Source organism: Hippoglossus stenolepis, chromosome 5 (assembly GCF_022539355.2).
Source record: "Hippoglossus stenolepis isolate QCI-W04-F060 chromosome 5, HSTE1.2, whole genome shotgun sequence".
Lineage (NCBI taxonomy): Eukaryota > Metazoa > Chordata > Actinopteri > Pleuronectiformes > Pleuronectidae > Hippoglossus > Hippoglossus stenolepis.
In genome coordinates this window covers 14,261,650-14,277,110 of record NC_061487.1, presented here as the reverse complement: position 1 = coordinate 14,277,110, position 15,461 = coordinate 14,261,650, and the positions used below count along the sequence as shown (strand labels likewise).

Genomic DNA, 15,461 nt, shown 5'->3' with positions numbered 1-15,461 from the left:
TGGGAGCCCTCCTGGAAGAGCAGAGCGCGTGTAGAAAGCTGAATATATCTGTTGGTGCACTCTCTATTGTATGTTGCACCACGCTTCTCCAGAGCTGTCCCTGCTGTCAGTGTGAAAGCTGGCCTCATTGTGGGGCCCGCTGCATTGTTTCACATGTTTAGAAAAATGCTGAATGGTTGGCGAGTGGAAAGTGTTGGCACTGCATTACCCATTGGCCTGGGTCAGGTTGGGACAGTTTAATGTACAGGTGTTACCTTAACAGAGTATCTGAGAGGGAATCTGAAAACAATATGTCCGGGACAAGAAGTCGACAAAAAGTACTGTTGTGTAAGTGAGATCAAAATAAATAACTTTGCATTGTCGACACACTTCCCAGGATTGTGCAAAAAAAATTGATGGTCCAGTTACATTCACAATTACTGGTTAACAGATTTATCCGGTTTTCATCAGTGTTGTGGGTCAGAAGTCAGGTTTTAGGTCTGTACTCTGAGAAAAGGATGGTGTTGGAATTCTTTCAGAGATCAGGAACAATTAACCCAAGTCTAAGTGGTAGAATAGAGTTTGAAAAGCATGGCTCAGTTTATCAGCACAGTATCTTAACGTCCTGACTGTCCTTCCACATATTTCATCTGGGCCCGAAGGTGTATTCACTTTAAAATGGACACCAAGTTCCCAAAATGAAGAAATGATTTCTTTTGCATGGCTGATTATCATCTGTGATATTCTCTGTATGGATGGATTTAGGAACTAAGTTGGCGTTTGTCCCCGAGGTTATTTGGATTCCTGCATGTCACAATGATTCCATTCATCTGTTTTATTCTTAAGGCCTAATCCAGTCTGCCTCACTATTCTCTTGACCTCTTAATTAACCTCTTTGCTTTCTTTAAGTGTCTCAGAAGAGAAAATGTCTTTACATTTCAGGATATGTTTTAAGTCCTTTGTTAACCACAGTTTATAAGGGAAACCTGTAATTTGTGGATGGTATCTCTTTATCCACGCAGAAGTATTCATTGTAAGATCAGTCCAGTGAACCCTATTCAAAACATTTTATTTTGTGCTTACAATGATCATTTCTTCCATAATACATACACACTATATTCTTATATGGCCCAGCCATACATTTCATGCTAACAGACACATCTCGACATCTGATTCTCAAGTGAACTAGTTCAGTTTCTTATCTTTAGCACAACATATTCACTAAGCTATTAAGCATCTAATAACACTGTCCGACTGCATTTCAGTGAGACAGTTCTCAAGGTTTTTCACAAAGTTTGACACATGAATTCGGACATGGTTTGAAATAAAGGAAATGAAATCAGGCAAAGGAGAGGATACTGTTACGGCACGTCATTACACTGTAACTCACTTCATCCAAATAAATTAAACTTACCAAGTGATCATACAAAACAGGTGAACAAAGAAACTGCTGTATTCAGAGGTGCAAACATAGAAGCCCCATAAAACGCTGAGGATCTCAGTAATCGTCTTCGTTCTCGTCCTCATCCTCCTCAGGCACAAATCTGAGCTCATTGTCATCATCTAATTCATCTTCCTCATCCCCCTCATCATCATCGTCGTCTTCTTCCTCCTCCTCCTCCATGTCATAATCTACAGCGGCGTTCAGTAGCAGTTTGGTTTGATTGATTTCGCTCTCATCATCAAGGTTAATTTGAACCTGAAATATAAAACAAGTCATTAGAGACAATGTAAGTCTACAACTGTTAGACAATAGATATAGACATGTTTGAAATAAAGTTCTATCATCATAATGTATTTTACTTTATTTGAGGAAAAGCTCAATTATGGTATGTTAGTAGCAGAATTCAGAGACGTTTCTAATTCAGAGGGAAAAATGTCCGACACCCTTCAAAGTGATCACAAGATGTTTAGTTTAGAAAATGAATTCCATCATTTATGTAATTTGGTCTCTGCATTGCTAGAATGCACTGGAAGAATCGGATTATTCCCCTGAATTAAAAAATAATCTATAGCTCAGCAACTCCAAATTGAGAATGATGTGGACAACATTTTACCATTGGTGTATTTATATATATATTTTAAGCGTGAACTACTGGACACTGGAATTTCTCCAAGGGTACGAATCAAGTATCTTCTTATCTTATCTTAGACAGTAATGATTACTAGGAAAAAGCTACTTGTAATCACTCTTTGGCACAACACTGATCATACTGTGCAGGTGCATGAAGTGGCGTTCACAGAGGGCGACGGCAAGGGCATTACAAAAGGTGTTTACAAATGATCAATAACAAATGGTAACTGCCACAACGGCCTTTATAAATGCTGCCTGGCAATATTAAAACATCAAAGAGCAGGGAGAATTAGATGAATAATGAGCTCTGTGGCTCTGTGCACTAGTTATTTAAAGTTTAAAAAAATCTCAAAATATAGAAATTTTATACTGGCTCCAAATAGAAATACCTCAACACTTCTACCAGATGGCCTTTCCTGATTTTATCAGGGCTGTTTGTGTATTTTTATTGGTTTGTTGTTTTGCTTATTGTGTAGCACTTTGTGAGTGTTTCTAAAAGTGCTACATAAATAAAGCTGACTTTTTATCAATAATTAACATGTTACCTGTTTTAGTATTCACCATTTCAATTTTAGTTTTTGCATGAATGTAAATGTAATCAATGAGGTTATCCAAACTGTAAAACATCTCTAGCAAGATGGTACAAAAGCATAGTGTACTAATCATGCAAATATCAACCAATACCAAACTCAAATGATCAATACTCAACAAACATGAGAAAAGCTGTTGGTGAGAATATACAGACTGATCTATGAGCATGTAGCAGGGTTGTTCCTGGTGTAGGCGTTTACCTCAGGCTCTGGGGACAGGCGTTGAGAGGCTCCATCCTCTTCTGATTGAGCGTTAATGATAGATTTCAAGGCCCCTTCTTCAAACTGAAACACATAGTGAACACAGGATACATAAACACCGGGTATAACAAACATTGACCCACTCTATCCTGAACACCCACTCACCTTCAGTCTGTTCAGCTGGTCTTGTAGCATCACTTTGATTTTGAGGAGAGTCTCCTCTTCCTTCTTCAGCTCCTGCAGACGGCTGTGCATCTTTGTTGGTGCTGCAGCAGTCAGACCATTCCCTCAGCACTGAAGAAGGAAGACATCAGCGATCAACGACACAGTAACATGCCATTTTATTATTTAAACTTGGTTTTCCATATAAACTAATCTGTTCGCAAAGTGGATCGGGGTGGAAACCTGTCAAACCTACCTGTACTGCAGGTTGTGCAATACTGCCTTGTGCATATCTAGCATTATTTATACTTATTTGTATATAATATTTTTACTCACATTTTTATTTTTACTAAACGTTATATTTACATATCTTATCTTAAGCAAGTATCTTTACTAAACACATCACGTGTTTAGTATGCTAGTCCAAACTGTGTGGAATAAAACGAGATTTCCTTCACTATTTCACCTACTGGATTATATAATGTACATTACTTTACTTTGACTTTTATACTTTATAGATTTAGTGGAGTGAGTCCTTTAGGGAGTGATATGTGCCTGACAGCTTGCTGCTGTAACACAAGAATTCCCATCCATCCATCCATTACTGTTTACATCTCCAGAATTACATTTTTCAATTTGATAAGGCGACATATCTGCTTATCAGCTACAAACAATGTTAAGTATTTAAAAGTGCTGTACAGCAGTGAAGTTAACAAAGTTAAGAACAGATCGGTGATAATCATCACAGTAGCACTGCGTCCATTAAATAAAGGTAAACACTATGTGTTGTTGCTAGCTGCTAGCTGCTAGCTTGCTGCTATGGAAAAACTATTTGGCTGAGTAGCGGTCCCGAGAAATGAATCGTTTTCCACAGTTAAACATAAAGTGAGATTATTACCTGTAATTATAAATCCAGCGTAAACTCCATATCAATGTCGAGGGCGGTAAAACATAAAAAAGAAGGAGCTTCCGACTGCTTTTAATTAGCTGCTGTGCTACAAGCTAAAGTTTGGGTCCTGCGCTTATGATGTCATATCCGGGTCAATGTCTTCTTCTTCTTCTTCTTTTACGGCAGCTGGCATCCAGAATGTTGCATGACTGCCACCTTTAGGTTTCATGCTCTCATTATGCCGTTATCTTATATCCAGTGAAGTCATAATTAAAAACTTAAAAATACCTTTCCTCCCTTGTGCACAATCACAATTCTAAACTACTCCTTACACTGGCCCCAGCCCGTCCCATTCCCCGAAGATAATCCATCATTATTTGTCTTTCCTGTACGAATTTCCCACATGACATAAGTATGTGTTTTACTGTTTCCTCCTCCTGATAATATTCACACAATCCAATTGGGTGTCGTTCAAATTACTGTACCCTTTCCTTAGTCTGCTTATTGATACTTGCTCCTTCCTTTTGTTTCCCCTGCTTCTTTACTTATTTGCTCTGCTCTGTACTGAATGTAGATGCCTTCCTGTTTTTTGCTTCTCCTGTTTTGATACTTGTAAGGGCTGATGCAGAGTCACTGCACATTACTATATTATTGCAGCTACTATGCTCAACCCACTCTAATGCCATCACCATGGCAAACATCTCAACAGCATACACATTCATGATCTGGTGTTCGCCTACTGTGTCCAAACTGAACACTTGGTACTGCAATTGCAGCTCCTGTTGCATCTGTGTGTGGGTCATTTGATCCATCTGTAAATATCTGCATCCATTCCTTATATCTACCCTCCATATGGAAATATAATTCACTTATTAGATCTGCATTCTTATTACTGCGCTTATGCAATACCTCAAAATCTATGCCTCGCTTTTCACACAGCCAGACAGGTCTAACAGGCCACAGCACAGTCTGCCCAAGCTCTTTATCAGACACCCCATGCTTTTAGCTATTTCATTCAATGTTGCCTTACAGTGCTGTCGGACATTTCGTATTGAGTTCTCCAGCATCAAACCATGTGGTTAAATAGGACGGTCAGAGGTTTTACTGGCCTCAGGGACTAACTTCAGTAAGAACCACAAATGACAACGTCTGACTGTAGAAGTCATTTGCTGTTACTTCGGCACTTCAACTGAAATAACTTTATATGAAGAATGATAAACAGACCAAACTAACTAATGGCCACCAACTAAACTAAAATGTCTAAATTGGATGAAGAAATAAGAGCATTCAGTATAAAACACTTATTAGAGAGGGACCTTACATTGAGGAGGGCCCTCTTTATACACAGTCTATGGGAGGGCCAGTCGCACAGGTACACTCTGGCCAACAGAGGGGGATACGTGGACAGAGATTAGGTGATTGGACCTGCGAGCTGTATTTATGTATGTTTTTTGTTTGGCCTATTGTTAATAACAGCGATGTAATAATCACCCGGTGTATGGGAGTGGGACAACATTTTAAAACCCAAGGCGATTTGTGGCTGACTGGGAATATGGATGGGATTTGTGATGGTTGACAATACATTTTTTGGTCTTTCATTGTTCAAGACATATAGGGGAAGGATGCTGAACACCGATTCAGGAATGTGTTTGGGGAAGTAAGTGGGAGTGGTTAAATCCAGGACCACCTACATTGGAAGATTGGTACGGCATAATTTTGGAGATAATTAAATTGGAAAAACTAACCTACTCTTTGAGGGTCCAAAAACACAAATCCTACCAAATTTGTTTGGTAGGATTTGTGATAAATGGATTGAATTTAAAACCCCAATGCAAGCAGACTTTGTGTAACTCCAGTTTTCATTTTCCTTTTCTCTTCCTGAAGCGAATAGTAGAAATGTAAGCTCCCTTGGTTCATTTGTTTCAAATCTTTTTTAGGGCGTTGCATTGGGTCAATACATGACTTGATAAAATGATTTGATCCAGCCAGGCAACTACAGAAATACACTTTGTACAGGAGAGGAAACTTAAACCTTTAATTATCAAGTTCAGATATTAGAACTCATCTCAAAATGGAGGATCACATGACCAGAATTAACATGTTTTCTTCGGACATCTCCAATGACTGCAGAGATGTCACTCAGAACTCAGGTGAGCCACCAATCATTGAAATATGTTTATCATTGTACAGCAAATTGTTTTGTTCGAATGATGTTGTCCATAATGTTTGTGTTGTGACAACAAACGATTCAGAGAGAGATCAGACTCCCTCTGACTTCCGTATGTCCCCGTACACTGCCAGCTGTTCAGAGGGTGTGTATGAGACCTCGCACGACTGGACCAGGTGAGACTGACTGCCATATGTTTAGTGAAACAAATGACATAGGAATGAATGGGCAAGACTTACCAGGATCAGTCTCAGGTGTTGCTGGGTCAGCATATTCATTCAATCTACCCCGACCAGAGCACCAGGTGAGCCTGCTGTATTTCTGTTCTCTGACAGCAGGCAAAGATTTTCAATCATAAGAACATCTGGAGTCTGTGAATTTTGTCACACAAATGGAAATATAGATACATTAAGTTCACGCTACTTTGCTCTTTGTCCATCAAGGTTTGGGGAAATGTTGCTTCTGCTGCCGTCGCTTCGCTTCGTGAGCTCAGAGAAAATAGAGCGGCTGTTTTATCACAAGACGATCGGCAGCCCATGGAGAAGCTGCTGTGTGACATGTTCAAAAATTTAAATTAAAGCATGTCTGTCATTTTGTATATTTATCCTAAATACATTTTGTATTTGCTTTATTTGAAATACATGTAAAGGTTTCTGAAATTCCGATGTAAGAAACTTAATTTCCTAATGTTTTTTCATTTTTCATTCACAGATTTAGCAAATAATTTTGTGTAGGTAAATGTTTTACTTTAAATTACAATATACAATGTATTTGTCCTAAATACATTTTGTAGTTTTTTTGGTATTTTCCTTCTTTTATCTATTAGGTCAACAGAAACAAAACATAATATACAACTGAAGACATATTACAAAAAGCTGCAACTGAGAATATAAACTATATAAAATATAGTTCAGGGCATTTAACATATGACTAGTAAACTGGTATAGTTGATATTTTGGGCAAATTTATCCCCATTACAGAGTTATCAGTGTTGTTGTATTTCCAGTCTGTAAGTGTAGCGCTTCCTTGGCCTCAATCACCATGAGATCCTAAGCACTGGGTTCTTTTGTTTCTTTACTAATCCCTGTAATACAACTACTATGACTCGGCTATGATATGTACTAGGGCTGTGCCATATCATACCTTCCGCGATAATACCGGTATAAATTTTTACGTGATAAAAAAGTGTCATATCGCAATATTATTGACATAGCGACACAATGACGTGTGACACATTTACCTTCCCTATAGCGCGCACAACAACACAAGCCCAGACATGTCTGAGAGCGGGAGCAGCGTGTTAGTCTCTGATGGCGATTTAGTACCTAAAAAAGGTTCTTCAGTAGTGTGGAAATGGTTTGGATACAAGAGGTCAGACCTCCAACAAAGCACAATAATTTGTAAAGTATGCAAAAAAACGGTGACTTTTAAAGATGGAAACACAACCAGTTGTTTCACCACCTGAAGCAAAAACACACCGTGGAGCACAGCCAGGCTATGAAGGCACGCGAGGAGGAGATACGAGCATCTGGTGATGGGGGGGCGAAAAGTAAACAAATCACTCAACCGTGCTGGAGCACTCGCTAGTTGCGCTGGAGCAAGTGGTGGAACGAAATTATGGATGCGGTTACGTATTGTTTGGCCAAGGATATGATGCCAATCCAAACGGTGGAAAAGGAGGGCTTTAAACTGGTTAAAAAGCTCGACCCAAGATACAACATCCCAGGTAGAAAATACTTTTCAAAGACATCCTTGCCTGCAAGGACATGAAGCATGCCGGGGCAAATTAGCAGCTACACTGTCGTTTGTGGAGTTTTTTGCCTCAACCACGGACTTGTGGTCGAGCTGAAGCGCTAAACCATACATCAGCCTGACCGTGCACTACATCGACTGGAAGCTGCACAACTCCTGCCTCGAGACAAGTTTCTTTCCCGATGATCACAAGGGTGAAAACATTGCGAGTGGTTTGAGGGTGTTTCTTAACTCATGGAATCTCGAAGAGGACAGACAGGTGTGTGTGACAACAGACAGAGGTGCCAATGTTGTCAAACCGTTGGCCACCGTCTACACATAGCTATTGGTCAGTGTTATTTACCATTAAAAAAATCTAAACTTTTAATTTATTTTTATGAGAAATGTCTTTTCCCCAAAAATCAAGTAAGAACAAATTCCAAAATCATAATCCTCTCTAATATAACCCCCACACTCATGCCTATTCATAATTGCAGGCAATCCAAAAACAATTATTGTCATCGGTCATATTGCTATAGTTAATCAAAATGTCATTTCATTTTCATTTGTCTATTGCACAGATTAGACTATTATAAATAATTGATTGTTGATTCAATCTGTTTTAAAGCTGATGATGGAAAGTGCAGCCACCACTGTGGGAGGAATCTGTGATACAAATATCTTTAAAATGTGTTTGTAAGCACCTAGAGCTTTAAGACAATCTGATCTGCTAAAAAGACATTTGAACTGACTCTGACACACCTGTGATCTGTGCGGACCGGCTCATCCAGGGCTGCTCCCATGTCATTAGCTGCATGCTAACTAGTGGCTACACAGCCGGCTAAATGGCGGGAGTGAGCTTAAAGTGACATACCCTATATTGTGGCTACTGCATTACATTATTATTATTATTATTATTATTATTATTATTATTATTATTATTATTATTATTATTATTATTATTATTATTATTATGTACACTCATTGCTCTGCGGAGTGAACCCGTAGCTACATAATAATTAAATGTAATTAAAGAACTTGCAAAGATATGTTTGCAGTATTAGAAACTTCATCAAAGATGCATAGTTTGTCCAGCAATGAGATCACAGTTGTTCTGACTGTCTCACATATAATTATTTGATGCAATCAAATGTTTTCTCTACAAAAAAGGCTCCTGGATACTGTGCAGCAGCCCTGGATGATTTAGAATCTCCTCAGATGGTAAAAAAATGACATTGGAAGTAAATACAGTGACATTTGACAGAAAAACGCCTGAAATTGGAAACTTTAAAGGGATGGTTCACAGAAAAATGAAAATTCAATCATTATCTACTCACTTTTTGATTTATTTTTTTACGTTTGAAGAAGTGGTCACCAGTTACTTGACTTGTATTGGATTTGGGAACCATACCTTTAAGCTCTGCTCTGGTAAACAGTATGAGGTGACTCAACATTAGAGTTCAACATAACAATGTTCAGTCAGTACGAGCCGCTGCCTCAGAGAGACTCGCTGAGGACTCCGGGTCTGTACGTGCACAGAGACACGCAGTGCAGCTCCCACAGAGGACTGTCATACGACTACATCCCCAATGTGTCTGAAAACGACTTCACCGGTAACTACAACATGTTATTGTTCGGTAATGACCATCAAACACACCCAGCCTCAAATAACCAGATCAAAGTAATTAAGAGCGTTCCCTTTACTCTTTAAATAACCGTGTTTAACCATTTATCATGAACAGTAGATGTTGTGTTTCCACTCTTTTTGTTTCAAACTCACCATTTACACTTGGTTTTGCAACCACGTGATAGTGACACACGATTAGACTATTTATACAATTTATTATAATAACATACCTTGGATATTATTTATACAATATATGTATATGTTTATATACAATATATATTTATAGATTTAATCTAATATATTTTGTATTTTTTTCCATTTATTGTAAGAAATATTAAAAAAACAAAATGTTCACCACAAAACAAAATAAGACAATGTCATGTCCCCTTAATCCCTACAGGGGGACCTCACACTCTTCTGAAAGGGAACAATTCCCTCCGTGTTGCGGAGATGACATTATCACTATGCAACTTCAACAGTCCACTGTCTGCCAGTGCACACCAGTGGCATGCATATGCAGTTAACCCGTGGGGGTTATCAACTACTTCTCTGGGGTACAGACTACAGTTTGCTATGGGTGTCACACCATGACGGCCGATGTGCCCTGTTGGGGTGGGGTGCAAACATGTCGGGCAGGGTTGTGAATGGCACCTGGGACTAGAGGCTGGCTCATTCTTAAATATATGTGTTAGATCTTTGGGCAGTATTCTGGCTCCAAAATATTTCATGCATCTTATTCAGGGTCATCATGTTTTGGTGAAAAAAGACAACTCCACTGTAGGAGCGTACATCAACCTTCAAGGCAGCACTCGATTGCTGCAGTTGCAGAAGATAGCTCGGAGGATAATAATGTGGAGCAGTACCAGGGTGCAGACCTTCTGTCCAGAGGAAACCCCCTCTAAAGAGAGTGGGCTCTACACCCCCAAGTGTTGGAGCAGATCCGGCAGAGATACGGCCGGGCAGTGGTAGATCTCTTCGCCTCGCAAGAAAACACTCAGTGTCTTCTTTTTATCCCCCTGTCGGACATGAAGGCACCCTTGGGGGTGGATGCTCTGGTGCATCCGTGGCTAAACGTGCTGCTCTATGCATTCCCCCCTTTTAGCCTAATCTCCCTCACCCTAGCCAGGGTGAGGGAGCAGAGTTTGATGTTAATCCTGATAACGCCGTGATGGCCGTTTAAACATTGGGTGGCAGAAATAATACAGATGCTGGCAGGCGAGCCATGGCCCATCTCCATACACAGAGATCTTCTGTCCCAGGCACACGGAGAGATTTACCAACCTCACCCAGACAATCCAGCGCGCTGGGCTTGGCCCGTGAACCTGTTTGCTGCAGGACTACCGATGCAGGTCATTGACACCATCCAGAGAGCAAGAGCCTCCACCGCCACCCGTGCTCTTTACGGTGCCAAATGGCAGGTATTTGAGGAGTGGTGTGACGCACACGGCACACAATTCCTTATCAGTGCTCAGTGGTGGTTGTGTTGTGTTTCCTGCAGGAACTGGTAGAGAAAAGGAAGGCCTTTTCGACATTCAAAGTGTACCTAGCTGCCATCTCAGTTTGTTATGTGGGTTTTGGAGATAAGCCCGCGGAGGAACATCCCTTTGTTGGCTGCTTCATGAAGGGGACACTCCGCAAGCTCCCAGTTTCCAGGCCCCTGGTTCCTTTGTGCGATCCGTCAGTGGTGCTGGATGCCTTCTCTAGGCACCAATTTGAGCCTATAGAGGTGGTGGAAATGGAGTTTATGTCACTAAAGACTGTGTTGGTCTTGGCTTTGACTACTGCAAAACAGGTGAGTGATCTACAGGCTTTGTCCGTACACCCCACCTACTTGCAGTTCAGCCCGGGACTCTCCAAGATCTGCTTACGGCCCAACCGTGCCTACAGTGGTGGTGTCAGCCTACAGATGTCCCACAGTAGAGCTGTTGGCGTTCCACCCGCCTCCATTCTCCTCAGGGGAGGAGAGGAAACTTAATAGACTGTGCCCTGTGCAGGCTCTGCATGTATACATGAGTAGAACATCAGGGTTCAGGAAAGGTGATGAGCTGTTTGTATACTGTACTACTCACCATAAGGGAAAGCCATTGTCCCGCCACAGGCTGTCTCACTGGATTGTGGCAGCTATATCTCTGGCCTACATTTGCACAGGTATGCAGCCTCTAAAGGCTTGAGGGGTGGCTTCGCCCCTTGTGGGCTCTGTTCAGGGGAGTCTCCATACAGGATATATGTGCTGCGGCGAGCAGCACTGTTGTCCTATTTACAATTGAGGTAGTTTCTATTCAGGTGCATGCCTGTGTGTATTTCTTTGTGCATGTATTTATTTGCCTTTCTTTCAATTATTTTTTGCAACTTCCACACATATATTACATTTCCCCCTCCTATCTTTGTTTGTACAGTGAAAGAAAGATTGTAAGGATATAATAAGAATGGGCCTTTTTTGAAAAAAGTATTCTGCAGATTGACAATACCATTAGGGATTTTAGAGGGCTTTTACTTTGATATTCTGAATCAGAATGTCCTGCTATTGTCAGAATGACATTTTGAGGTGACATCCTGTCATTATGAATTGAATATGTCTGTGTAAACAGGTAGTTTATTTTTAATATCAGTCTGAATTTAGCAGGGAAAAAATTATATTTCCTGGGGCTTTTACTTTGAAATTTTGCATCAGACTGTTCTGATATTGTCAGAGTGAGACTCTGAGGTGATGAACTGTCATTATGAGGTGAAATAAGTCTTTGGAAACAGGAAGTTTCTCAACGACAGTCTCTTGTTTTGTTGCTTGAAATTCAGTTTAAATTTCTTCATTATAAGGTATAACTTATTATTCACAGAGTGATAATGAAAAATGATAATTAAGAAAAAAGTCTCAATTAATAGTTTAATGGGCAGTTTTAATTGTTCTTTTAAATCATTAATTGTAGTTATTATTTATCATTACTTCATATAGTTCAAATGTTTTTTTTGTATTTTTCTTTATCAATTAGTTGATTATTTTGTAACCTCATTATTTCCTACCTGCACAAACTGTGTAGTGTCATGTCCCATTTACAGGACGGTCACCTTTTATTTTGAAATCACTCTGACATGCTTGTAATATAATGCTTCTGACGCCATTAACGTAATGTTTGGAGAAAATGCGCACCGCGGAATGAGCGGGAGCTAGTTTGACTGTGTCTTTCGGAGTGGAGGCTGGCTTGACCACAGTGCAGCAGCCTATAGCAATTTGACCAGGTGAACACGAGTTAGCTCATTTAGCTAATAAACGTCTTTCTACCAGTTAGCAAAGGCCCCAGTGGCCCTTCTCCTCTCCAAAGTGAGGTTTGAAGTGGCAGGTGTCAACTTTACTGCACCAGGAAGCCTAATTTGTAACAAATGTAGTTCATGGTGTTAGTCTTTCTCATAAAAACACAAGGGTCACACTACTGGAAAACCAGTAGTGGGCCTTAAAACCTGCCCGTGTTTGCCGTCTCATCAAACTGTGCGCAGGCAGCTAATGTGCTAAGTATAAATTCATGCTGGCGTGATTGAAGGAATGGGTTTTATTTTATGTACAACAGGAGTAAAAGGTTTGCAAACATGTTTTGAGAAGAGTTTTTTATTTATTTATCCAGATTTATGACAGCCTCTGTGGGAGTTTGAAGCGTTTGCATGCATGTTACAGAAGCTGGGATCATATACACGCCACAGAAACACCCAGGGTTTCCATGCATGCTCAGTTTGTCTGTGACTGAGCGGCCCTCTTTGTTTATCCAGGTATCCGACCTGCCCCATAAGCAAATATTCTGCAGCCTTGCACATTACCTCCAAAGCATGCAAGTCCCTCCTTTAGTCCCCCCAAACCCTCCCATTACACCGAGAGGGAACGAGCAACACAGATAACAAATTCGGTGAAAAGTTAAATAAATCACAGATGGAACTGATTGATGTGATTAAGATCTAAAACTGCTCGTAATCAGGCTTCTTAAAAAATGTTAGAAGAGCCCATTAGGTTCTTTATAGAATTCCTCGACTAAGTCTATCCAGATGTGTGCATTGATAATCACAGCACCCAGGCACAACTGGAGACCAACAATGGAGGCCAGCCAACAGGAGAAATACCTGTCTCACACACACACAAACACACACTACCACACACACTACCACACGCACACACACACACACACACACACACACACACACACACACACACACACACACACACACACACACACACACACACACACACACACACACACACACACACACACACACACACGTAAAGCATGAGGTTCCTCAAATTTTTAAACAGATTCTCTCTGTTATTGTGCTATAGCATATGTCATTAATCTATGGTGAAATTATTGACCTGAACCATTAAACTGTGATGGTGCATCTTATCCAACAAGCAACAGATCTTTAAAAAATTGTTGCTCATGGCTGCTTAATGGGTTATAGACTGGGTGCTGTCTAACAATCCTGAAACCAAAATATACTTAAATTGTTTTACAAACATCGACTCACAGTATAGTCATGTCCTGATTAAGATTTTAATAGGATTTAATCAGGAATATATTGTAGCACATTTACCCTCATGGCACAAGTGTAAATGTTCTTCATGGCCACCCAATCTGTGAATCTGCATGGATTCTTATTTAATATAAGAGACACTGCCCACAACAACAAAACAAGCAGACAAAACTTAATGTGCAGCAACATACATTTACTCTTCTCATCCAACATACAAGCTCAACCTGTGTCTTCATATCTGACTGACTTAAATGGAATATGTTAGATATAAATAAACATACATACATATCATATATAATCACAATACTATACCAGCACTTTTCATCTAGCACCTCCATATTTTAACACTCACCAACTGAAACTTAAATCAAAATACTATTGTTAATATTCTGACCACTTATACATTTTACATACAGTTTTAAGTAGTTGATGTTAGTGTCCATCTAGAACTAAGACAACAAAAAAAGAAAAAAACAGCAATCTCGAACCAGGTTTTAATATAAGAGCTGCATTTTATATACCTTTTATTAGTATTTATTATTGTTATTATTATTAGTGATCTTTTTTTGGTGCTTTTAAATTCACTTTGTGAAAATACTGTATGTTTGTCATGATTCTGTCAGGCTCTGAACTCTTGGATACATTGTTTTAGATTTTTGTTGGACTGTATGGACTCTTTTGGTTATTTTACTTTTACCTGTGTTTCCTTTTTTTCAGATTTCTGTTTCATTGTATGTTTAGATTTGTGTTTCATTTTGTGTTTCCTGTTTTATTTTGAAATTCTGATCTCCCTCGTGTTTCTGTTCTGTTTACTTCCTGCATTTGTGTATTTCCCTCCAGTTTTGTTGCCTTGATTTGTTTCACCTGTTTGTCCTGTGCCAGCTGCTCTAGTTTGTTATCAGTATTTAAGTCCTCAGTTCTGTCATTGGTCGAGTCGTCTGTTTAGTCTCAGTCTCTGTCAGTTTTGTCTCCTGCCTAGTTTTCTTTTTGGACAGTTTTCTTCCTGGGCCTCCATGCTCCTTGTTTTGTGCAATTTTGTTTTTATTGGATCTGCCTCCTGCCTCGCTCCTACTATTTGGATCCACCTGCTCTCTTCACAAACCCTGACAGTGTTCTCTGCTCTTCAGGTGAGAAACAGCAGTTCAACGCACTGCGACCACTGAAGATCCAGCCCTAGATTACACACAGCAGAGCAGAGGCCTGTACTACAAAGAAGGATTTTCGGATATCGGGGTAACTCCAGGTTTACTTCAGGGTTTTCAGTCCTACGAGGCTCATTCACTTCTTATTGGGGTAAATCCCCATGGTAACTTATGCTGAATGGCTAACCTGCTCTGGAGAAGGTTAAATTGGAGATGAGAGATCAAGCAGTATAGAAGCCCCACCCACTGATCAATCAATTCCTTTGAAACACGTCATCACCGTTGTTAAAGGATCCCGTCTTCAGAGACCCTTGTTTGTTCTCCTATTTTTTTCTAATGTAACAGTTTGCTCCTCATTTGTGAAATATGAGGCTCTGCTGTCAGTTCACT

The 15,461-nt window shown here is 40.0% G+C and overlaps 1 protein-coding gene and 1 pseudogene across 1 annotated transcript; one reads left to right on the top strand and one right to left on the bottom strand.

Annotated features, from left to right (window-relative positions):
* Positions 1 to 1,031: 1,031 nt before the first annotated feature.
* On the bottom strand, positions 1,032 to 4,063 carry snapc5 (small nuclear RNA activating complex, polypeptide 5). Its single transcript, XM_035156757.2, has 4 exons — positions 3,905 to 4,063; positions 3,010 to 3,138; positions 2,845 to 2,928; positions 1,032 to 1,678 (listed from the first exon to the last, which is right to left on the bottom strand). The coding sequence occupies exons 2-4, from the start codon at positions 3,097 to 3,099 to the stop codon at positions 1,478 to 1,480; spliced, it is 375 nt and encodes a 124-aa protein (XP_035012648.1). The 5' UTR covers positions 3,100 to 3,138; positions 3,905 to 4,063; the 3' UTR covers positions 1,032 to 1,477.
* Positions 4,064 to 9,264: 5,201 nt separating this feature from the next.
* Positions 9,265 to 15,106, top strand: LOC118109442 (annotated as a pseudogene).
* The last annotated feature ends 355 nt before the right edge of the window (positions 15,107 to 15,461 follow it).

Excerpts from the sequence above, each read along its gene's own strand:
- snapc5 (XM_035156757.2), bottom strand. The coding sequence starts at position 3,099 with ATGCACAGCCGTCTGCAGGAGCTGAAGAAGGAAGAGGAGACTCTCCTC. Across the intron at positions 2,929-3,009 it reads ACCAGCTGAACAGACTGAAG|TTTGAAGAAGGGGCCTTGAA; the intron begins GTGAGTGGGTGT and ends TATGTGTTTCAG. Across the intron at positions 1,679-2,844 it reads GCCTGTCCCCAGAGCCTGAG|GTTCAAATTAACCTTGATGA; the intron begins GTAAACGCCTAC and ends TTTATATTTCAG.